Source organism: Malus domestica, chromosome 13, assembly GCF_042453785.1.
Source record: "Malus domestica chromosome 13, GDT2T_hap1".
NCBI lineage: Eukaryota > Viridiplantae > Streptophyta > Magnoliopsida > Rosales > Rosaceae > Malus > Malus domestica.
The window spans coordinates 16,472,521-16,496,031 of NC_091673.1; the positions used below are offsets into that span (position 1 = coordinate 16,472,521).

The 23,511-nt window shown below is 37.5% G+C and overlaps 3 protein-coding genes across 3 annotated transcripts; 2 read left to right on the forward strand and 1 right to left on the reverse strand.

Moving 5' to 3' along the window:
• Window positions 1-2,297: 2,297 nt before the first annotated feature.
• Window positions 2,298-5,213, reverse strand: LOC103453139 (FCS-Like Zinc finger 8-like). Its single transcript, XM_008392689.4, has 3 exons — window positions 4,517-5,213; window positions 3,596-4,437; window positions 2,298-2,720 (listed from the first exon to the last, which is right to left on the reverse strand). The coding sequence occupies exons 2-3, from the start codon at window positions 4,372-4,374 to the stop codon at window positions 2,639-2,641; spliced, it is 861 nt and encodes a 286-aa protein (XP_008390911.1). The 5' UTR covers window positions 4,375-4,437; window positions 4,517-5,213; the 3' UTR covers window positions 2,298-2,638.
• Window positions 5,214-12,492: 7,279 nt separating this feature from the next.
• Window positions 12,493-13,008, forward strand: LOC139190819 (uncharacterized). The gene has a single exon (XM_070811307.1). It carries the CDS (start codon window positions 12,493-12,495, stop codon window positions 13,006-13,008), a length of 516 nt encoding a protein of 171 aa, XP_070667408.1.
• A 498-nt stretch (window positions 13,009-13,506) lies between these two features.
• Window positions 13,507-14,905, forward strand: LOC103453205 (uncharacterized). The gene is made up of 3 exons (XM_017336848.1): window positions 13,507-13,738; window positions 13,850-13,983; window positions 14,684-14,905. Exons 1-3 carry the CDS (start codon window positions 13,507-13,509, stop codon window positions 14,903-14,905), a joined length of 588 nt encoding a protein of 195 aa, XP_017192337.1.
• Window positions 14,906-23,511: the final 8,606 nt, after the last annotated feature.

The following is a 23,511-nucleotide window of genomic DNA, read 5'->3' on the forward strand; positions in this document are numbered from 1 at the left end:
ATCTCGAGATTAAAATATGGAATATAATACGCCCACATCCGTATCCTACCTACTTCTACAAGAGAGACCACTTTAATAAGTTTATAAAGAAATAAGATCATCTTTATTTCTTATTTCCCCCTTTATTTATTTTTAAATTTTTTTCCTCATAGTAAACATGTCCAAGAGGACATATTTGTCCTCGTTGGATTTGAGGATTAAGCATTACGAGTTTATTTTTTGAAAATTTAAAGTATTGTTCAAAACAAAAGTTTGAAAAGACATGGTTTGAAATATAAACATGACCTAAGCGGTAAAACACTAACACAGAACTATAAGCATTACTTAGTGCTTATATCATGTGATGAAAGGATGTTTAAGATCGAAAGAGGATTCTCGCTGGATCCTCAAATCACATTCATTCATCGTATATCGTGCGGTCATAAATCATTGTAATTTTTTTATTTTAAATTAAATATAAATAGTACTTAAAAAAAACTAGCTGCATGATGAACGAATATGATTGGAGGATCCGACGAGGATACTCTTTTTTAAGATCTTCCATTTATAGTTGTGCTCTAGCTTTACTTAGTTTTAAAAATTATTTGGCTTTCTGGTCAAACTAGTCCCTAAAATTGGCATACCTCCTCACTTTGGTCTTTGTGATTTAAAATCGATAGAAGTGGTCAATTAGATTGTCTACTGTTAATTATTTTGGTCATTTCGTGAAAAATCTTCGCTAAATTGAGGGCATTTTTATCAAATCAACTCTTCAACTTGAACTTGTGGTTTTTTTTCAATTTTGTTGATGCACAAAACCGGAGGGGTCTTGGAACAACGTAAATCTAACCGTGAATCTGCAAAAAAGTAAAGAACATAAGATGTATTATGGTTCATCCCAATGTTTGGGCTACGTCTACACTGATGTTGATATTGTTTCTCTGTATGAATGTATGAATTACAAGTGTGAGGGGAGTCCCCTAGAGAAAGTAAGAGTTTGAGAGAGCTCTCTGATGAAAGTGAGGGGATTGTGAGGGTGAGAGCCCCTTGATTGTGAGGGTGAGGAGGCCCTTTTATAGACTAAGGGCTCCTCCCCTTTTTACATATTTGCCCCGTCATTTATTACATAATTATATTTGAGTCATCCGAGTATTTATACGAGATCTAAATGCGGAGGCCCTAAGTATGGTACAAACAAATTTAAAGGAGAATTTTCACAAAATAACCAAAATGATTGGCGATGGATAATCTCAGACATCATTTTTATCAATTTTAAATGACAGAGTTTTTGGCTAAAAGCCAACATTATTTCTACTTTCAGGTTTATACAAATTAATGTTGTTTGTTAAGAAATGTGAAGCAATTGTCATGATTTGGACAACACAACTTCAATTTGATAAGAAAAGTGGCAAAAATCAAGACTATTTTGTAAATAAATAAAAAAGTGTTACCAAGAAAGGTGGTTGTCTGGTGTCTTATTGTTATGCTTTGAAATTTGGTACTTTAAAATGGAACTGGTTCCTCTCCGAGGCAAACCCTCGGGATCCTGTTGAGCGACAAACACAGGCCGTTGGATTTCTATCTAACGGTTACAAACAGGAGAGTCCCTCTTAAAGTTATAATAATTGTAGTTGTTGGATCGAAATCCAATGGTCCATGTTTGTTGCTCAGCAGGATCATGAGGATTTGCCTCGGAGAGGATCCAGTCCCCTTTAAAATAAGTGAGTTTTACAGAGAATTATTCCCTTGAAATCAGTCACATAAACTTTTTCCTTAAAGTATGCACATTGCACTCTTCCATTATTGGGCTAATCAAAGCTACCACAAAAATCTAATAAATTTTTTTTTTGGAAAAGATTAATAAAAAGAAAAAAGAGGAGTAAGTGATTGTATGTAGAAACAAACACTGTTTATGAAAAAAAAAAGAAAAAAAAAATCAACTTCAACCGAAATCATTGACACTTTAGACACAGATATAGTGTAGGCTTTAATTAGTCACACATCATGATCCTCACCTACACCAAGCATTGAAATCCAAAAACTATAGGGGAGTTTGATAAGCATTTGTTCTATACGCACTTTTATTCGCAAGCGTTTATAACAAAATGCTTTTGTATTCTTAAGCGTTGTCAAGTATTTTTGTTCAAGTCACAATAAAGCAGTCTCAAACAAGACTATGAAAGGTAAAGCACTTGCGTTTTTGCTAAAAACACCTTCATCCATAGGGCTTTTAATGAAAGCGCTTTTATTTAAGACACAATGAAATGTTTATTAAAAATTCAAGTGCTTTTGGACAATCGGTGCTTGAACGAGCAACATTACAGAAAATCCAACAACAATTATATATTTAACAATCCAACAAAACTCAGCCTTTGATTTCATTCCCTCTACAACTCTACAAGGAGGGGAAGCAGAAAGCAAATTACAAAAAAGAAAAAGATACATTCTCCCAGAAAATTCAACTACTATATTGTCTTACATGTATCTTCATTTCATGGATTATATTCATGGCACAAATCACTATCCTTCCTTCCCTATTATTTAGCTCCAAAAAAAAAAGAAAATAAAAAAAAGGTACCCCTCTCCCTCTCTCTGTTGAAGTTTTTCAGTCAAGTGTCAGGAACAATTTCCATGGTCCATGCACATTACAATCAGCTACTCAAGCTTCCAGTTTATCCACTCCCTCCTCCAACAACATCTCCTGGTAACGGCACTCACGGCTGCAGAATGCCTTCTCACCCCTGCAAAACACAATTTCAACGAATGCTTAAATCACGCAAAACTCCGCTTAGCCAAGTTTGCTAATGCAGAGTGCTCCCTCTGCACCCAAGTTACAGCAGGTTGTGCGTCTCTGAAACCAAATTCGAGCTACTTTTCTCGTAATTTAGATTAAAATATCGACTGTTATATATAAGAACCATATTTCGCTGCTTAAAGAACATGAAATGCTGCTAGAACCAAATCACATATGTACAAGTGTCCGGTGATAGTCTTTAATTTCAATTATTCAAACACACGTCTATTTGTTATTGGCTTTTCAGCAGCAATTGCTCCTATTTTTTCAGCCGCAGAAGCCCTTTTTCTATGGAATACCAAAATGAAATGCATTTGCATGATTGAAGTGAGTATAAAATGGAGAAAATTGATTAGTTGGTTGAAGGGGAGTAGATGGGTTTAATTTATCTTATAGTAGAAGATACCCTGCATAATCCTCTCCTAATATGAGTAGTAGTTACCTATCCATAATTGTATTAAAATCAATTAATGATTCGAGTCAGTATAATATAAGATTCTAATCATAAATAGTTGTACAGATAGCAACCACGATCCAAGAATATATATATGAATCATATGATAAAACTCAAAAGAAAAGAAAAAATCGATTAAAAAATGATTAGAAATCAAATTCAAATTATGTTGAAGAATAAAAAATAAAATTGATAACGCATTCATCAAATATTAGCACCGGGGCGATTAAAGATTACAAACATGGTAATCATGCATCGGATAATGAACATCGATTATTATTACGATTGAGATATGAAAAATAATCGTTTTAAGCCGGTGTCTCGAGAGAGTGCCGACAAAATAATAGGGAACAAAAAATTGGACCAACCTGTACATAAAAATATCTTTGCCGTGGCCAAGATTCTTGTTGCAATTGTCACAGAAGCTGAGAAAACTCTCAGACAGAGAGCTTGACCCGTTTGACTTCCTGCCGGGAGGAAACTCCGGGACGCCATCGGAGCTCTCCACGATGCAATTGTCGAAGATGTGCGTGGTTTTCGGGTTCGGCCCATGGGAAATCACACACGTGTAATCCTCAGAGAGCTCCATTTCACTGACAGAGAGACGGCTCGTGAAAACCCGGGTCGAATTCATCGTCTCGGATTCGAACAGCGATTTCTTCTCCGGCGACTGAGACAAGACGGAGGAGAAAGAACCCAGATGGGAATTCTCCGTCTTGGTGCTGAAATCCGCCGAAGATTTCGGTGATCGGGAAGGGGAGAGAACAGAGGGTTGCAGGGGAGGGATTTGGATCTTGAGCTGCGACCCGAAAATCACCATTCGAGTTTTGGGATTTGACGGTTTCGGGTCGGATTCGTTGAGGGCGTCGACGATGGCGAGGCCGATGCCTTTGGAGTCCAATTTGTCCCAGTGGATGCGTCTGGATTCGGGTTCCGGGGTTCTGGGGGTGTTCGATTCGGACCAGAAGGGGTTTCGGAGGCCCAGAAACGGTTTCGTTTCGAGGATGGAGGTTGGGCTCATTACGGCGTCGGATTCAGAGACGGCTTTTGAGGTGAAGCTGGTGAACAATCTCGGATTCGCGAAGAAAGAGGAAGTGAGTTTTGTGTGTTTTTCTCTGGGAGAGAGAAGAGAGCCGTTTTCCGCCATTGGAGCGAGCTCGCTTGCTTGCTTGCTCTGGTTCTTGAAAAATCCTATAAAAATAAAACCCCTCTGCAAAACAAGAAAAATAACTACTCAATGCACCCAAAATTAAAACTTGAATCTGATTTTTACCCAGTAAATTACTCACAAGCTTTGAAGCTGTAGAAAATGGCAGAAAGTTGCAGACTTTTAAGCTCTGCGGTGTTAGAGAATGGGAGATGAAAAAACCCAGAAACCAGAAATTGCAGAAACGATTCCATGAAACGATTCTCTCTCTCTCTGCTGCCACAACTCTGTGACCTCCATATCTCTAAGGACAAGACGTGCATGCGTCACGGCATCAGAAAACAAAGAAAGCTTGTATTTTTGTTCCTTCTTTTGTTGGTGCTACTCAGCTTTTTATGTCTTTTTATATTTTTGTTGGTATTTTTGGTTTAGCAAAAGTGGTTTTTTCATCAGAAGAAATGATTCAGAATTTGGAAGCAAACGAGAAGCTAACCAGGATTAGAAATTAAAAAGACAAACGAATAAAACCCAGAATTATATGAAACAAAAGGAGTAGCTAGCTCGTCACATGAACTGTGATTTATGCGTCTTCTCTCTCTCTCTCTCTCAATATATATATTTTTCTCTCTCCTCTCTTTATTTCCGCACTAAATCAGTTTCCCATCATGAACCTGAAACATCGAAGTGGAGTTGCAGAGAGAGAGGGAGAGAGAGAGAGCTCGTCGGATTTATGGGTTGGTGAGGGTGAATATAAAGAAGCGTGGGCGTGCATGAGAATCAGTGGGTTTGCTAAAACCACCCACCGGGCTCTGTCCAGGTATGGATGGATCCATCAAATCGATGGCTTTTTTTTTTTTCAGCGTACAATTACTCATCACTCTCTCGCACTCTACAGTCCACTTCCTACATTATTGGTTTTTTTTTTTTTTTACAGAGGTGGATTGTCTGCTTTTCATTTCCATACTTTTTTGGGTAAATTACATAGTAACTCCTCAGGTTTGAGATTTATTACAATCCCATACAACGTCTTTAAAACATTTCACTTTCATACATCATGTACCATTTTATTTCAAAATAATACATCCGTTAGATTTTCCGTCCATTAATCTGTTAAATGCTGACGTAGCTGCCACATTTGTGCCGATGTGGCTGCCAAATGTGTGCCACGTGGCAAAAATAATAATTTTTTAATTTTTTTAAAAAAAACCTAAATCTTCTAAATTAAAAAAAATAAAAATAAAAATAAAAACCCATGAACAATACCCCACCCCCGTGAACCCCGCTCCCATCTTCCCCTACCCCATACCTGCACCTTTGAAGGAAAAAAGAAAAAACCAGAGAACAACCCAGATCCCATACCCCCGCGAAACTCATACCCCATACGACCACCCCCGAACCCAGATCCCATTACCACCCCTCCGGCGCAAAACCCATATCCCCTCCGAACTGCAAGGACGTCATCCTCACCCGCATCATCTTCGTCGTCGAAGACGACAACGAGCAGGAGCAGCAGGGCGACGATGAGAAATCTCGGTCGACGGCGAGATCGGATGGTGACGAAGGACCTCCATGAGGAACAGAGGGATCAGAGAGAGAGCTCTGCGGTGGTGATGGGGAAAGGGCGGCGTTGATCTGGGAAGAGAGAATGAAAGGGAGGTGCAGAGAGTGAAGAAGAGGGAGAAATGGGTCGGGGATTTCTGGGTTTTTTTTTTTTTTTTTTTCAAATAGAATTGGGGGTTTCGGGAAGGTGAGGGGTGGGGTGGGGGATTTTAGTGGAGTTGGAGGTAGAGGTGGGCGTGGGTAGGTTGGGGGGCTGCGGGGAGGGATGGGTTTCAGGCTTTTTTTATTTTTTTTTATTTTTTAATTTAGAATATTCAGATTTTTTTTAAATTAAAAAAAAAATTACCATGTGGCACAAATGTGGCAGTTACGTCAGCACTTAACAGATCAATGGACGAAAAATCTAACGGATGTATTATTTTGAAATAAAATGCTACATGATGTATGAAAATGAAATGTTTTAAAGACGTTATATGAGGTTGTAATAGACATCAAACCTGATGGGCTACTATGTAATTTACCCTACTTTTTTCATCTCTTTTTATTTTATGTGGTCACGGTTAAGTCACGTCAATATTTTATATTCTTATTACTTTTTGTTTTATCATTTTTATAAAAAAATAATATAAAATGTTAACGTGACTTAATTGTGACCACACAAACAGGAGGGGATGAGAAGAGTATGAAAATGGGAGGCTAGACAATCCACCTCATTTTTTTACTAGTGGAATTTTGAGCATTAGCGACGCGACGCGCCAAAGATTGACCCACACTCACCAGCTCTTACTTTCCAGCTTCGCTCGGCTTATGTTGAGTTCCAACCGTACCTCACAAGTCATGTAATGTTATTATTTCACTTACATCTTTATTATTAAAGTCAAAGATGATGAATACTTGGGTGCATAAAGGAGAGAGTACATTCTTCTAACTAATTTAGCTAAGTGCATGCTTACATTTCACTCGTTCTTTAATAAATGTATCTGTTTACTAATGTTATGCTCTAAAATGAAAAATCAATTGTGTTTTAAAACATAACACTATGACATCATAACGCTCTTGTTTGGGTTAACATTTGAACTTTAGGCCGAAAGGAAGGAGGGCCCAAAAAGACTAAAGAAATGAGTTTTGCTCGAAAGCCAACACCAAGCCCAAATCGTCCATCTCAAGACTAATTGGCTCTCCCTCATTAATGCAAAGGCTAGGTGCTTACAAGAGAAGTGACAACTGATGAAAATCAACCTACTCTTAGCCTAAAAGTACTTTTCAATGTCAGTACAAGTAAAATACTGATGAGTCACTACCCTTCAATTGCTTTCGGGTAAGAACATAGCTACAGACAGTTGGGCTAATTCGTCTATAAAAGGAGGAAGAGGGCCCAAAGACAAGGACACTTAACCAATCAAACAAACAAACATACAACTTGTCTCTCAACCAAGCAAATACCCAGAAAGTCGTGCTTTGTCTAGACTCTGCATCCCTTTTAGCCGTAGATTTCCTTAGAAAGACATTTTTTTGTCTATGTAAAAGCTCTGCTACCTTTTTCCTAATGTTGTAGTATTGATGATGAACTTTTTTTCTAGTCGTCCCCTTTAGTACCTAATCCTTTGTAAATTGCAAAAAGAAGAGACCACAAGACGTTTAACCTTGCCCGACAAGGTGAAATCTTGTCCGACTCTCTTTGTTTTTATTTTTCAGTTAATAGATCTGTCATTATAATGCATTCCCCAGTTTATATTCAAGTTATTTCCAGTCCTTTGGTGACTCAAACCCCCATCAATTCTCAAATTTGGTTCATTTAATGGTTTTATCAAGATTGTAATGTATTAAACTGATGACTTGATCAGATTTGGATCTTCACCCTTCGAGCATACAAGATAACTAAAAGTCCTTGATCTCAAGGCATAGAAAAGAACTTAATGTAGACTTAACCCATCTACAACAATCCTTTGATAAACAAGAAGTCAAAAATAACTTGGAGCGCAAGTAATCGGCTTAAAACATACTTGTTCTACATCTGCCATACTGAGATGGCAGTGGCACGCCTAAGCACCTAGTTGGTTTTGATTGTGAGCCTCAAGACCTACATTTAAGGCCCTACAAAGGCACATCTCAGAACTAACTTTGTTCTTCTCTTGCAGTATTGAGACAAGCAGGAGCCCGACAATTAACCAAAGTGCCAACTCCTCAAGGAGCTGTGTGCTCGAGCTAGGAATGCCCATCAGCCAGATTTCCTGCCCGAACATAGTTTTGGCACACCCGGTGGGACCACAAATCTTGTATGCCAAGGAGATAAAAGAAGGAACAAACCTTTAGGTGGGAATCAAAACAAAAACCACCCTGGTACACACCAAGATCTAGCATGGCAAATCTCCCTGAAGACTTGCAAGAATCCGCCTTGGTGGAAAGCCGACTCATTCTGAGAAATCAGGAGGGAGGGTCATAAATGAAGACCTCTAGGCCACCATGATGGCTGTCATAAAAAGCATGGAAAGAAACTCTCTACAAACAAGAGAGGAAGTAAGCAAACTCTTTTCCTTAACAGTACATCGGTAAATAAGGCTGGATCTGAAGTACTCTACTCCAGAGAATGACTGTGCTAAGAAGGTGAGGGAAGAACCCAGCCCTATGGAAACGTTAGTTATTCTTCTATTTCCTTTACTTAAGGAAAAGAATAAAGAAAAAAAATGAGGAAAGATCTAAAGTAGATCAACTAGTGTTGAAGAAAGTCATGAGATCAGAGTTGCCTGATCCTTTGTTATTTTCATTAGATAGCAAGGGGGGTAATGCAGGCTAGAAATAAAACAGATATTAGGAGCTGATACAATGATTGATGCTGATTCTTTTCTACAAACCCCAATAAGCATAATCAATCTAACATGGGCAGAGAAAAGAAAAGGAAAATGCCACGTAGGAGGTTAAGGCGGAAAGGAAACCAGTTGATAGACCAATTGAATGAGCTATCAAGCTGCCTGAGAAACCCAAGGCTGCCATAATCAAAGGAGTGGTGCTATGTAGCAAGTGTCAAGGTGAATGCGAACTAGAGGTACCAGTAGTTGGAGCTGTCATTGATCAGGAACTGATTAAAAGGAGAAAAGAAGAAAAACGTGAGAACCACATAAGAATCATGCGGGCAGTTGAGGAGGAAACCTCTAGGAATGTCTTCCAGAGGTTGGGAGGAGACTCTCAGCCTAAAAACTTGTCAGAAGTGTTCAGGAACTATGAAGCTTCAGAAGAAGTGGAGGATAAGGAGGCCAATATACCAAGATGGGTGGATGCGAGGCCATCCCAGCCCGCTTATACTGGTGGAGATGTCAGAATGAAAGGAATGACCGTGAATGCGGTCACAAAGAAGAATCTTGCCCGAGTTGGACAGAGATGGTACATAATCTGAAATGATGGGAGCCTCCATGATTATGAGGGTACAAAGGTAGCATAAGGCCCACGTGAACTTGCTGAAGGTTCCCACTACTTCGGAAACCTCGAAGAATGTAAAGCTAAAAAATGTTCCTCATGAAAGAAGAAATCAACCTCATTGGAGGAGTAAGAATGAGCTAAAGAAGGCAAACAACAAAAATGAAAGGGAAAGAGACCATGTGCCGCCAAATCCCTATCCCGGGAAATAGAGAATCTTGATGAGAGCTTAAGAGGATATTATGATGATGTCTACCCCAAGATAGAGCCTAAAACCGATCTGCTTCGGAACTATTTCACCCGAAAAAAGGTTACCCGCACCATTGTTGATAGAAATTATATGCAAAGTTCCAGAACAACTGCCGAACTTTGGCATAACCCAGGAAGAAGGATTACTTGAGCTAATGTTGCCCGATGAGGCACATGCTTAGTTGTAGGAATTTATGAACAACATTGAGGGCAAGGGGAAAAATCTACCTGGACCCAGCAACTTCCACGTAAACATGACATATGTTTTATCAGCCATGTTTCAGGCCAAGCATGATCAACCTTCCATGATGGAAGGTGATTACCTGGCAGCATAACCAATGATGACGCATGTTAGTGTCGAAGAAGCTAGACAAGGAGAGTACAGTCAGACAGGCGTGCTCGAGTAACCAGGAAGGAAGCCTGAAAGAATATACTCGGACAAAATGGTTTTTGTTCGCCCGAGTTTGACCATAGCCAATCATCTCAAACCCATATACGTAATTGCTCACCTAGAAGGGGTACATTTCAAAAGGGTCTTGATCGATGGAGAGGTCGCGGTCAATGTGTTGCCCTACAAGCAGATGAAGAGAATGTGCAGAAGTGAGGAAGATCTTATTCCTACGGATCTTACAGTTTCTAGTTTCTTAGGAGCCATCACCCAAACTCATGGAATACTGCCATTAGAGGTCGATTTGGGTTCAAATCAAATCATGATGGCCTTTTTTTGTTGTAGACTATACTTCCACTTATAGAGCTTTACTAGGCAGAGATTGGATTCACTAGAGTCTCTCTGTTCCATCTACTTTACATCAACAAGTGGCAGTCTACCATGAAAAAAGAGAAATAGAACTTGGGTTTTAGGAAATGGTGAAGGTCGAGTCACGGCCATTCTTACCCACAACCAACATCGCAAAAGCCAACTTCTATGATCCTTGTATTGGGATTCTTCAGTGTTTATGAGTTGATAAGAACGGCCACCCAACTAAGGTGACGGCTCAAAAACTTCTAGAACAAGGGTTATCCCTTACAAGGGAAGAATGGGATCGGCCCTATATCATCCCAAACCCCCAACACCATTAATGTTAGAACAGAAAAGGAAGGACCAAGTGGTTGTAATCAGGTCTTTAATAAAAAGACTGTTGGTGTATGGGAGCGAGAAAAGACAAGAAAGGGAGAACTTAGCTATGGAAAAAGAACAGTGGAGCAGATAGGCTTCAAGTAGCCAGAACAGAGAAGTATAGTCTTTTGGGGAAGAGTTAGAAACAGTCATCCAAATGGCTGAATGTATATATGACTTAGATGGACAAGAGGATTTGCCCGAGAATCCAGAATTGGTTGAGTTTTTATGTACGGAACCAGACAAACTAGCTCCAGAAGTATAAGACCCCTTGGAGACCATTAAGTTGGGAACTAAGGAGGATCCAAGACCAATACAGATCAGTGGTTTGTTAGAAATTGAGGATTGGGCAAGGATTGTCAACCTTCTACATGAATTCAAAGATTGTTTTGCTTGGCATTACACTGAGATGCCAGGTTTAGATCCAACCTTGGTAGAACATAGAATGCCTATTAAGATGGGGTTTAAACCTGTCAAACAAGCACCACAGAGGATGTCCAAAGAAATTGAAGAAAAGGTCAAGGAAGAGATCGAAAAGTTGGTAAAGACTGGATTTATTAGGCCTTCCAAATATCTTTAGTGGTTGGCCAACATTATACTTGTTTTGAAAGCTTTAACTAAGGCAATTAGATGTTGTGTTGACTATAGAAACATTAATGGAGCCATACCTAAAGATGAATACCCTATGCCCATAGCCGACCTATCCATAGACGCAGTTGTTAAGCACAAAGTTCTGTCTTTCATGGATAGGAATACGGGATACAATCAAATAAAAATGGTTAAATAAGATATACATATAACAGCTTTTAGGTGTCCAAGTCATGTTGGGGCATATGAATATTTGGTAAAGCCATTTGGACTAAAAAATGCTGGTGTAACTTATCAAAGAGCAATGAACGCCATTTTTCATGACCTAATTGGCCATAGCATGAAAGTAAATATTGATGACATTGTGGTGAAGTCCAAAATTGAAAAGCAACATATAATCGACCTCAGACAAGCCTTAATAAGAATGAGGATCTACAAGTTAAAAATGAATCCAAAGAAGTGTGCTTTTGGGGTAAGATCAGACAACTTTTTGGGATTCCTTATTCACCAAAAAGAAATGGAGGTCGACAAGAACAAAGCTCGAGCAATCATGGAGACACCTCCTCCTACCAATAAGGTGCAACTACAAAAGCTACTAGGAAAAATCAACTTCTTGAGGAGGTTCATCGCAAATTTAGCGGGCAAGATTCAACCACTAACCCTTTTACTTAGGTGAAAAGACAAGGAAGACTTTGAATGGGGCCCGTCACACCAAGAGACTTTCGACATTATAAAAGCTTACTTAGCCTCACCACTAGTGCTTATGCCACCTCAGAGGGGGAAGCCGTTGAAGCTTTATATCTATACCTTGGAGAGTTCAATTGGGAGCCTACTAGCCCAAAACAATGAAGGAGGAAAGGAACAAGCTATATACTACCTTAGTAGAATCCTTACTGAGGTAGAGACAAGATATACCTCTGTGGAGAAACTATGTTTGGTTGTGTACTTTACTGCTTGTAAGTTAAGACTTTACTGCTTGTAAGTTAAGGCATTACATATTGCCTTGCCACATCCATATCATTGCCAAGATCGACGTGATTAAATATATGCTGTCAAAACCAATGTTGACAAGAAGAATTGGGAAGTGGATTATGGCACTGTCTGAATTCAATTTTCAGTATGTGCCTCAAAGGGTAGTCAATGGGTAGGCAATTGCAGACTTCTTAGCCGAGAACCAAGAGTCTCAAGAGGAAATGGTTAACATTTTAGGGACTCTGGAAGCAGCAAGTGTATGGATCCCGCCAAATAGAGCCTGTTTGGGCAAGGAAGAATGGGTCCAGCAAGAAGTAAAAAGAATAACTAGCATCTGGATCACTCATTGTAGACTATATTTTGATGGATCTTGCACTCAGAATATTACGGGAGCTGGGATTGTCATCATCGATCCCAAAGGCTTCCACCATTGTTATTCATTCCTATTAGATTATCAAGAGATTACCAACAATCGGGCAAAATATGAAGCACTGATAATTGGCTTAGAAATTCTGATGGAGTTAGGGGCAACTGAGGTCGAAGTATTTGGTGACTCAGAATTGGTAATCAACCAGCTAAATGGAGAATACAAATACAGACACATTACTATGGCTGGTTATTACTTGGCGACCATGCAATTATTGAGATATTGGGGTGATGAAATTTCAGTCAGCCATATCCCCAAGGAATCAAATAAAATAACCAATGAAATGGCTCAATTGGCTGCTGGATTATAGATCCAAGAAAGAGGGTTCGAGATAGAAGTAGAAGTGCAAAAGATAAATCTCACTTCTATCTTTGATAGAGGATTCAACTTGGATATAATGACTGAAGAGCCTAAGATAGAGGATTGGAGGTCACTCATCATTCAATACTTGGAAGATCCCTTTTTTCCCATAAGCAAAAAGAACAATTAACAAGCCACTAGATATGTGTTGTGGGAAAAGAATATGCTAAGAAAGACTCTGGATGGGTTATTGCTTAAATGTTTAAGCCAATAGGAATCTATGAGAGTCATGGCCGAAGTCCATAAGGGGATCTGTGGAGCATACCAAGCCGGAACCAAGATGAGGTGGCTAGTAAGAAGATATGGCTATTTTTGGCCCAAGATGGAGAAAGATTGCAAAGCTTATGCCCGAGGATGTGAAGAATGCCAGAGACATGGACCACTCCAACATGTACCCTTAGTGCTCTTGAACCCCATAGTTAAACCTTAGCTCTTCATAGGATGGGCAATGAACTTCATCAGGCAAGTTCATCCAGCTTCTAGCAAGGGACACACATTCATAATTGTGGCAACGAATTACTTTACCAAGTGGGTAGAAGCTTTAGCAGTAAAAACCATAACCTCAGCTACTGTTAAAAAATTCATTGAAACTAAGATCTTACACAGATTTGGAATGATCGAGACAATTGTCACAGACCGCGAGCCATCTTTTATTTCAAAAGAGGTAAAAGCGTTCGCAAGTAAGTTCAAGATAAAGATGATTCGGTCTAGTCCTTACCACCCCTAGTCAAATGGTCAGGCAGAAACCAGCAATAAGATCTTGGTTAACATTATCAAAAGAATGGTGGCAGATAGTTCAAAGAAGTGGCACGAGAAGTTGGGAGATACATTGTGGGCCTGTAGAACTTCCAAAAGGGCAGGAACTGGGACTACACCTTACGCTCTGACTTTTGAGCAAGATGTTGTGATTCCCATGGAAATCAATGTAAGTTCGGTCATAATTCAAAATCAATATGGCCTACACAGTGAAAAGTATATCCAGGCTATATGTTAAGGAATTGAGGACCTTGATATAGCCTGAATCGAAGCTCTAAATAAAATTCAAGAATGAAAGAAAGTTGTTACCTGAGCATACAACAAAAGGGTAAAATTGAAGACTTTTGAGGAAAGAGGCTTAGTATGGAAAGCGGTCTTGCCCTTGGGAGCCCAAGTAAGAGGCTTCGGGAAATGAAGTCCGACTTAGGAAGGTCCTTTCATTATTCATCAAGCACTAGATAGAGGGGTTATTATTTGGCCGATTTAGAGGGAAACTTATAAAAACATCCAGTCAATGCTAAATTTCTGAAGAATTATCATCCAACCTTATGGGATGTTAGGGATTGCTATGTTGAAGAGGTTTAAATGATTTGAGAGATCTAAAGACAATTAATATTCTCATGATAGTTGAGTACAAGCTAAAGTAAAGAAAAGAAGACATTTTCATTTCATTAAATGATGAAGTTACATGGAAATTCTACTTAGCTCATCTGAAGCAACTATCCTAAGACAGTGTGCCGGCATAAAAATAAAGATTCTACTCAACTCCTCTGAAGCAATAGAATCCCTCTGCATCCATGCTTAAAAGACCCATGAGGCTATGTGGGTGCACTAAAAGCCTCTATGTGGAATGGAAAAATTAGGGGTAGATACCGAGGCTGAGGCCTATTACTGATCTCATGGTTGAACCCGTCATTCGAATCAATGATAAGCTGATGGATACTTTGACGCTTGAGAAGAAGAGAGCTCGAGCTGATGATGGTCCTCCCAGAAACTTTGATATTGATCCTAAAGCATACACTTATGATGATGAAGTGACCAATGCAGAAGCTAGGATTAGCCTTAAGCATGTCACTTTTTGTGGCTACTGAGGCAAAGAGAAATGGGAAGTTCCAAGATCCGATTAGTGCACATATTGCTACCAGATTTGCAAGATTGACTGAAAGACATAGCTCTTGGGAGGAAGAAACGGCTCGAATGCATTTGGCCATTACGCACGAAGGGGATAGGGAGCAAGAAAGGTTCGAAAGTAATTTCATGATGAATGACCTCAACAAATACACCCCAGAGATGAAGAAGTTCTTACGTTATAAGCAAAAGGAAATTTTGCGAAGGTATGCCACAAGGAGTATATTTCAAGATGATGGTTCATCTCAAGACTATATCCCAAGTCCACCACCAAGTAAAGATGGTGAATATCATTATTATGTTTATGTAGTTTATGAATTATCGATTGTATTTAGTTTATGTGGTTTATTAATTGTCGTTTGTATTAAGTTTCATGTATTGATTTAGTGATATTTTCAATATTTATCGGAATTTAAATATTTTTAGGTTTAAATGTTCATAAAATTAATTTAGGATAGTCTACATTATTTTTTTCTTAAAGTTAATTTAAAAATAAATAATAGCCTAAATTCATTCTTTAATAATCTGGGGCTAAAATTTTAGGCTAGAAGAGTTTGAGCAGAAAAGCCATTTCTGGATTAAAACCTAAATTTTCTGAACTAAAAATTTTAGGTTTGAGGCTAAGGGTTAAAGATTGTCTAATCCATTTTACCTCATGTAACTTTTTGGTTTTAAAAAAAACTAAATTAATTTAATCACCGTTAGCCCACCCATGTTCACATTGAAAGCTCAATGCCAGTAATAATACAACACACTTCATTGAACCAGTTGAGTCCAACGTTATATATATATATACAGTTAGTTTTTTTTCCTTTTAAATTGCTTTCTAGTTCTTTTTCTTATTAATTGTACAACAATAATATCTTGTTCGATCATTTATTGGAGTCTCCTTATGGAATTTAACTTATGCAATATAAATAAATAAAAAAGTTAGCCCACCTGATAAAAGAATCCTAGCTCCGTCCTGGCAAACGACGAATAGCAATGTAAAATGAAATCACTACAAAATTAAATACTAAGAATAAGTAGTCTAAATTATACTTTCTTACTAGGTTTAGGCAAATGATCAAATCTTAATGCCAGAACATTGTTTAATGGTCAAATCTTAATATAACATTATATAGGCAAATGATCAAATCTTCAAATTAGCCATAAATCAATCGAAGGCAAAGGCCAACCACATCTCTGAGTGAGTTTGTTAATGATAATAATGGTCCACAAGAAATGATTAATGAAAGATTAAATTGATCTCTGATGCTTAAGTTAGTCTCTGTAAAAAGAGTGAGTGTTTAGGGTTTTCTATGTATAGAAAGGCTCTCTCCTGTTTTTGGTTGGGGAATGATGTATTTATAGGGAGTATGGCCGACCTTTAGGGTAGAATTTGGTGAGAATATTTTCAAGATAGTGCGTAAATAATATCTTGGAATAATTGTGAAGATATCCCAAAATAAATGTGATTGGGATTACTTACTTAAAAAAGTTTGTTTTCAATTGGGAATGCATTAAAAATAGGATTTAGTAATTAATCTTATCTTCAATGCACTTAACTTTTTCTTGCCACGAGCAGGGAGCATTCAGCATTCGTAGTTCGTTGCCTGCATGTCCTACGATGTTGAACTGCACATGGGATGCCCTGATCATTTAATAAGGGAATCTTGTCTTTCTTGGCTAAAAGTCCACGTGTCACCTCCAAGATTTTTGGGATTATTTTTAGCTCCATGTGAACGTTAAAGGGTTCCACATTGGTGAAAGGAGAAACATTGCAAGAGTTTATAAGTAAGTTGGGCGTCACAATATTGCCAATTAACTTTATGATGGAATCTCAACTTCCTTCATTTGTAATAAAGCGCACACACTGGTGCTTAATTAGCAATACACTAAATTACATCGGTAATAATTGTATATATAAACAAGGTATAGACTTGATATAACAAGGAATCAAAGATTGTCAATCATCACAAGGTGGCCCAGTGGTTGAGGACGAATTCCAAGCCTATATTTTAGAAGGTATGTTCTTGGATCGATTTCTAATGATAGTGAATCACACAATGGTAGCTAAAAGAGATTGAAAAGCCTATGTGAGTCATATCGACCTCTAACAATAGATTTCCGTGACAAAGCTTCGAGCTGATCCTTTTTTCATAAAAGAAACAAAGGAATCAAAGATTGTATTATGTTTGGATCGATAAGGACATTTAAAGACATAAAAAACTTTTAAATTAATTGTTATAAATGTACTATAACAACACTACTAATTAACTACCGATCAACTGCTAAAGCACTGCAAATGTTCTACAATGATACTTTCAATGGGATGCATCTAGGACTAGCCTATGTATGGAATGGATTATGGGATAGCACCTCTATGCGTTCTTTTGGTTGATATATCAACTCTAATGAACTATCCTTAATCGTTTTGTCCCTTGTTATCAGTCAAATGACCCACCCAGTTTCTCATTTTGGTCTCTGAGTTTCAAAATTGATCAATGTAGTTCCTAACTTGCACTGTTACGCATCATTGTAATCCTTCCGTTTTGTAACTCCATGGACCAAAATGAGGATTTGGCTCAATCTGTCAATGACCTTTTCTTTTGAAAATATAATTTATGGACTTAATTTCTAACCGAGTAATAATCTACAAACCAAATCAGCAGTTTATTCTATCATACAACTCTGTGCTAAATCTATGCTTAGTATTGGACATTTTAATTTACCTCTTTCTAAGAAAAAATTTCACTTAAATACCAAATAAGCACTAAGAGCTTATGGTTAGAGAGAAAACTTACATACAACGTGAATATCACTTTTGGCATGGATTATACACGCACTCATATCCCTTATGAATTATTATGGTTAAGTTGTGGTATTACGTAGTGTCACCATCATAATTCATATCCCTAATGAATTATTATGGTTACACTAAAAGCATATGGTTTGGATACTACGTAATGGTATTAATTTCAGTTGCAAACTTGCAGTTAAGTCATTCTCCCAGTGCTGCCCCTTCCTACCACAATAATTCATCCTCATATTGGTTATGCATACGTCGTCGACTTATTTCCCCTGTTGAAAGGCAAGTTTATGTATTTATATCCACAACAGGATTAAGGTCCACTCGAACAATTGTAAAATGATAAATAAAAATTACTACGGAATATAGGAGTACGTACAAATAAAAATACAATCAAACAATGAAGTTCTTATCTTTCAAATGAGCAGTGCATGAATTAATTGATGATAACTTGTTATTCAAACAAACTTAAGCCTTCTAAGTAACAGAACATGTCAACTAGAATTTTTTTTTTAAATTAAAAACACAAGGATGATATCTTATAAATATTTAACAACGAAATTTATTATTTTTTTTAGTCAAAAGAAATTTGTTGTTTTAAATAAAATTTTGCATATGAAACTTATATTTTTTTTTGTTTTGTGCGTTTACCACTCAAACTAGGAAAAGAAGAGTAAATTTAAGATAAGTCGAATTTTGTAATTCATTATGTTTTATTCACTATGTTGGGTTATGTCCATTCATTGATTATCCACATCAGTTTATTTTCATTAAATTGTGGTAAATGACATCTCTTATTTAATGGATTATTTAGGAACAATTACGCTAAGGGGAGGGGATGAACTTAGCCTCATAATGGGCTAGCAATAATGTTGTTTAAATTCGCCTTTGGTGAGAATCAAACCTAAGACCTCTCACGTACAAGTAGGCCTGGCAAACGGGTCGTGTTTGCGGTGTTTTGTGTCGTTTTTGTGTAACACCTGTTATCTTAACTTGTCGTGACACACCCCAACCCATAATGTCCACTAGGACTCTGAATCGAGATGTGCTGGCCGATACCTAGAAGGTGACGAAGTCATAAAGTATAGTGATGTGGAAGATGTGAATAAATTTAAGCCTAAAAGTACCTAAAAACCAGAGTGCGCTGTGAGCAGGAATGAACTCATTTCACACATGAGGTCAGAGCATAAGTACTACGAGGATACGCCAAGAAAATAACCTTACGTGATGTGACACAACAGTTAACAAAAGTCAACACTTTGTCTTAAAGGGCATTTTCATAAATTCACTTTCTAAAATTATAAAAATCATAATTTTTAGGGACGAGCTGTTACATGTCTTGTCGTGTCGCAACCGTTATATTAACGGGTCCTTAACAGGTCAGGTCACTTTACCTAACAGGTAAAATGACCTAACTCGTTATGACCCGTTAATAAAAACATTTTTTTTCTTAAATTTGCGCATACCACATTACCATTTAAATATTACTTCAAAACATAAAAACACATTTGCCGTTAAGTACTACATCTACACTCCAAAATAAAAGCCTAATAAAAAAGCACCAATACACTAATAGTCTACATAAAAATATAAAAAATGCAAGGATATGCTAAATAAAAGAGAAGTTTACCGAAATAATTGTGAAAAAACAAATAATAGTACTATACCATATTAAAATATATTACCTTCTTTTCCAAATTTTTTAAATTTAGTTTAATATATATATATATATATATATATAATTATTATAGTATTTTTGGGGGTATAAAATGATTAAATTAACATTTTGCTTATTATATATCGTGTTACCCACGTGTATATCTGGACCAACTCATTATCTTAACAGGTGCTTATCGGGTTACCCGATAACGACCCAATTCTTTATCGTGTCGACCCGATAACCTGTTAATTTTGTGTCGTTTTGTGTCGGGTTAACGGGTTGTGTCAGAAATTGTCAGGCCTACTTACAAATGAAGAGGAATATCACTAGACTATAGTACTAAGTGACAAAACTTTTTTTTTGGTACATCGATATTTTTACAATATAGGGAGGGAAAGTTCAGCCAAACCACATAATAGCTGGTGACGTCATGATTTTTTTTAATTGTCTTTACATTTACAAGTTTACCTTTCTATTATTGAAAAATAAGTCTCTATATTCTTATTTGTACTGTTTCTTTCTCTCTATTTTTTCTTCTTCCTTTTTTTTTCTCCCTTCCTTCTCCTTCATACATGTGTCTCTCTTTCTCTCACTCCTCCTCCTTTGTCATTTTCACTTTGTTTCTTTATCTCTTCCTTCTTCCTACCTTTCTCTCTTACCTCATCCTTCTTCTTCGTCTTTGCCTCTCCTATTTCTTCTTTATGCTTCTTTCTCCCTTCTTTTCTTCTTCTTCTTATTGTTCACTAGATTTATGAGTTTTTTTAGAATGATTGAGATTTTAGATTTTTTTTTAATTTTAGTATTTTTTAAAGTGTTTGATTTTTAAGGTTTGATTGATTTGGATGCATGAATTTTGAAAATGATCTTAGAAAAACACATGAATTTGAAACTGATCTTGCATAACTGCTGAAAGTTTTGAAACTGATCTTGCATAAATACTGGAATTGTGAAACTGATCTTGTAGAAGTGCTGGAACTTTGACATTGATCTAGCAGAAGTGCTGAAATTTTGAAATTGATCACACAAAGTGCAAAAAAAATTGAAATTTATCTTACACAAGTGTTGGAATTTTGAAACTGAACTTGCAGAAGTGCATGAATTATGAAACTGATATTGCATAAAATTTTGAAATTGATTTTGCAAAAGTGCATGAATTGTGAAACTAATCTTGCAAAAATTAATGGGTAAATTACACTGTACCACTCAGGTTTGAAGTCTATTACAACCTCATACAACATCTTCAAAACATTTCATTTTCATACCTCAAGTACTATTTTATTTCAATATAATACATCCGTTACATTTTTTATCCATTGTTCTATTAAGAGCTGACGTGGCTGCCACATTTATGCCACGTGGCATTTTTTAATTTTTTTTTATGAATTTAAAAATAATTAATTAAAGAAAAGTTAAAAAAAAACCCTAAAACCCATCTTTCCTGACCCACTTCTCCTCCACTCTCTTCACCTCCCCTCCCTTCTCTTTCCCACTCCTTCCTCTTCACCTCCCCACCACACCTGCCGCCTCCTCATTTCCCTCCCACTCCACTAAACCCATTATCCAATTCCTCTTCAACCCCCAAACCCCTACCCTCACCCACCGCACCACCCATATTAGCCCCCTCACCGCCGTCGAAGCCCCAGAAAAGATCAAGAAACTCGACACCGACATCTCCAGCCTCACCCTTGAGGAGGCCTGTATCCTCGTCGACTACCTCCAGGACAAGCTCAACATCTTTGCTGCTGCCCTCGCTTCAGCCGTCGTTGTGGCCGTTGCGCCAAGAGCGGGCGAGGCCCCACCATCGTGGAGGATAAGATGGAGTTCGATGTGCAGGAGAAGGTGGAGAGAGGGAGGGTAGGGTAATTGACTGGGAGTTGTATGGCATTGGGTCCAGATTTTTTAAGTTTTAAACTTCCTTAAAATTTTGAATTTTCTGCATTTTTGTTCTTGGGTTCAAATTCTGGAAAATTGGGGTTGGAATCCATTGAATTTTTGGAGTTATTTATTGTTTGGTTGTCGAGAAAATGAGGGAAAATTGATGGGAAAGCTGGGTAATTTGTTTAGAACAAATCTAGGTAATCTAGGTGGGGTGGGGTGGGGGGTTGCGGGGGAGGTGGGATGGGGGGGTGGGTTTGGGTTGCAGGGAAGGGGAAGGGATCGGTTGGGGGAGGTGAAGAAAGTGGAGGAGAGGGGTGAGGGGGGGTTGCAAGGAAGGGGAAGGGATGCGTTTCTGGGATTTTTTTTATTTTTTTACTTTTATTTAGTTAATTATTTTTAAATGCATATAAATTATTTTGTTTGCCATGTGACACAAATGTGGTAGCCACGTGACATAAATGTGGCTGCCACATCAACTTTTAACGGAACAATGGATGGAAAATCTAACGGATGTATTATATTGAAATAAAATAGTACTTGAGGTATGAAAGTGAAATGTTTTGAAGGTGTAGTATAAGGTTGCAATAGACCTCAAACCTGACGTAGTACAGTGCAATTTACCCAAAATTAATTTATACTGATCTAAAATCAGTTTGAAGTTTTTATGGACGATGTCAGTTTGTAGTTTTGTCTTGGTTAAATAATAAGTCTACTGTATATTCTCTCTCCTTGAAATGATTCAAAACTAGAAGAGTTCTGTGAAATGTATTTTGTGTTTCTGCATGTCATAACTTTACGATGTACCTTGTGCACCTTAAAGGAGCAAAAATGTAGGAAATACACACACACACATATACATAGACTAGTATGATTTTTGTAAATGTATGAAGATTAAATGTCTTTGGACTATTTTCATGGGGGAACTTTAACGAAAAGCTCTTGGTACTGTTCCCTTTAACGAAAAACCACATTTTTACACTAAAAAGTCAATCCTGGTACTATTCACTTTACCCTTTATTTTGTCCTTATCATTAAAACTTAAAGTTTTCAAGCCCTTTTCATTAGTTTTCTTTTTAATCAAATTATGGTGTAGGTATCATATATGATGACTTAGAAATTTTTATTAACTATTTTTTTAGGAAAGTGGCTAAATCTTCATATTTAAATATTTAAATTAAAAATATGAATAAAGATGCATAAATCCAAAAGTTTAATTAAATTAGATAAATAAAACAGTAGACTAAATCCAATAACAGTTCAAATTTAAGACCTAAATCAAAATACCCCTTATGTAAGTTTGACGACGCGTGTTGCATGATATAACATTTTGTAGTCAATCTCATCAATTCACAAGCAGAATGAAAGTGAAAAACAATAATCAACTCATCACTCATTTCTTTCAAAGATTAGGGCGTTCAATAGTCAACGGTACACAAACAAAACGTAAAACCATTAAGTTGTTTAACCTTAAGTTTTTGTTTCATACATTCTCTTAATTTCTCCCTCATTCCTCCCTTTACCCATTTTCATCCTTTTTTTCCCTTAATATAAACTTGCCTCCTATCTCTAGTTCAAAAAATTGAAGAAGAAATGAATTTCACTCTGAAATTCGTGAAATATTCAGGTTGAGCCGTGTGATAAGTCAAAACAGAAATGCCATTAACATTAACCAAAATTGAAAAAAAAAAAAGTGATAATTCTACTAAATGAACATCATGTCACCTAACAATTGTAACCTTACTTAGTGGCCGACTATAAGCACAGTTGTTCAACATTTTTTTCGTTCTGGGTTACATACCTCAAACGTCCTGTCACGAAGTAACCTTAGTTAGGGACTCATGGTCAGATTTGTTAGGTTCTTGAGAAGCTTAATCCTGTTTTTGACCAACTAGTCTGTCGAGAATGGACGGAATGCCGTCGAGATTTGGACTGGAAGAGAAAACGGAGAAGAGAAATGGAAGAGAAAGTAAAGGGTCAAACTGGTCTGCCACTTGTCGAAATTTAAGTGGAGATAGGATGCCAGCTTGTTTGGTCCCACTACCAGTCAAGTCGCTCTCCCTTGTTAGGGGAGGGTTCTTTTCCTAAATTCTAAGACCATCTTCAACTGAAGGGTCTAGATGGCCGAAAGTAGCCTGAAAATCGTCTCCAATCGAGGATTAAGTTAAAGGGCTTGTGGGTCTCACTGAACAAAAAAGGGCCAAAGGGCTAACAGGCTGGCTCAAATGAGCCAGCCATCCGGC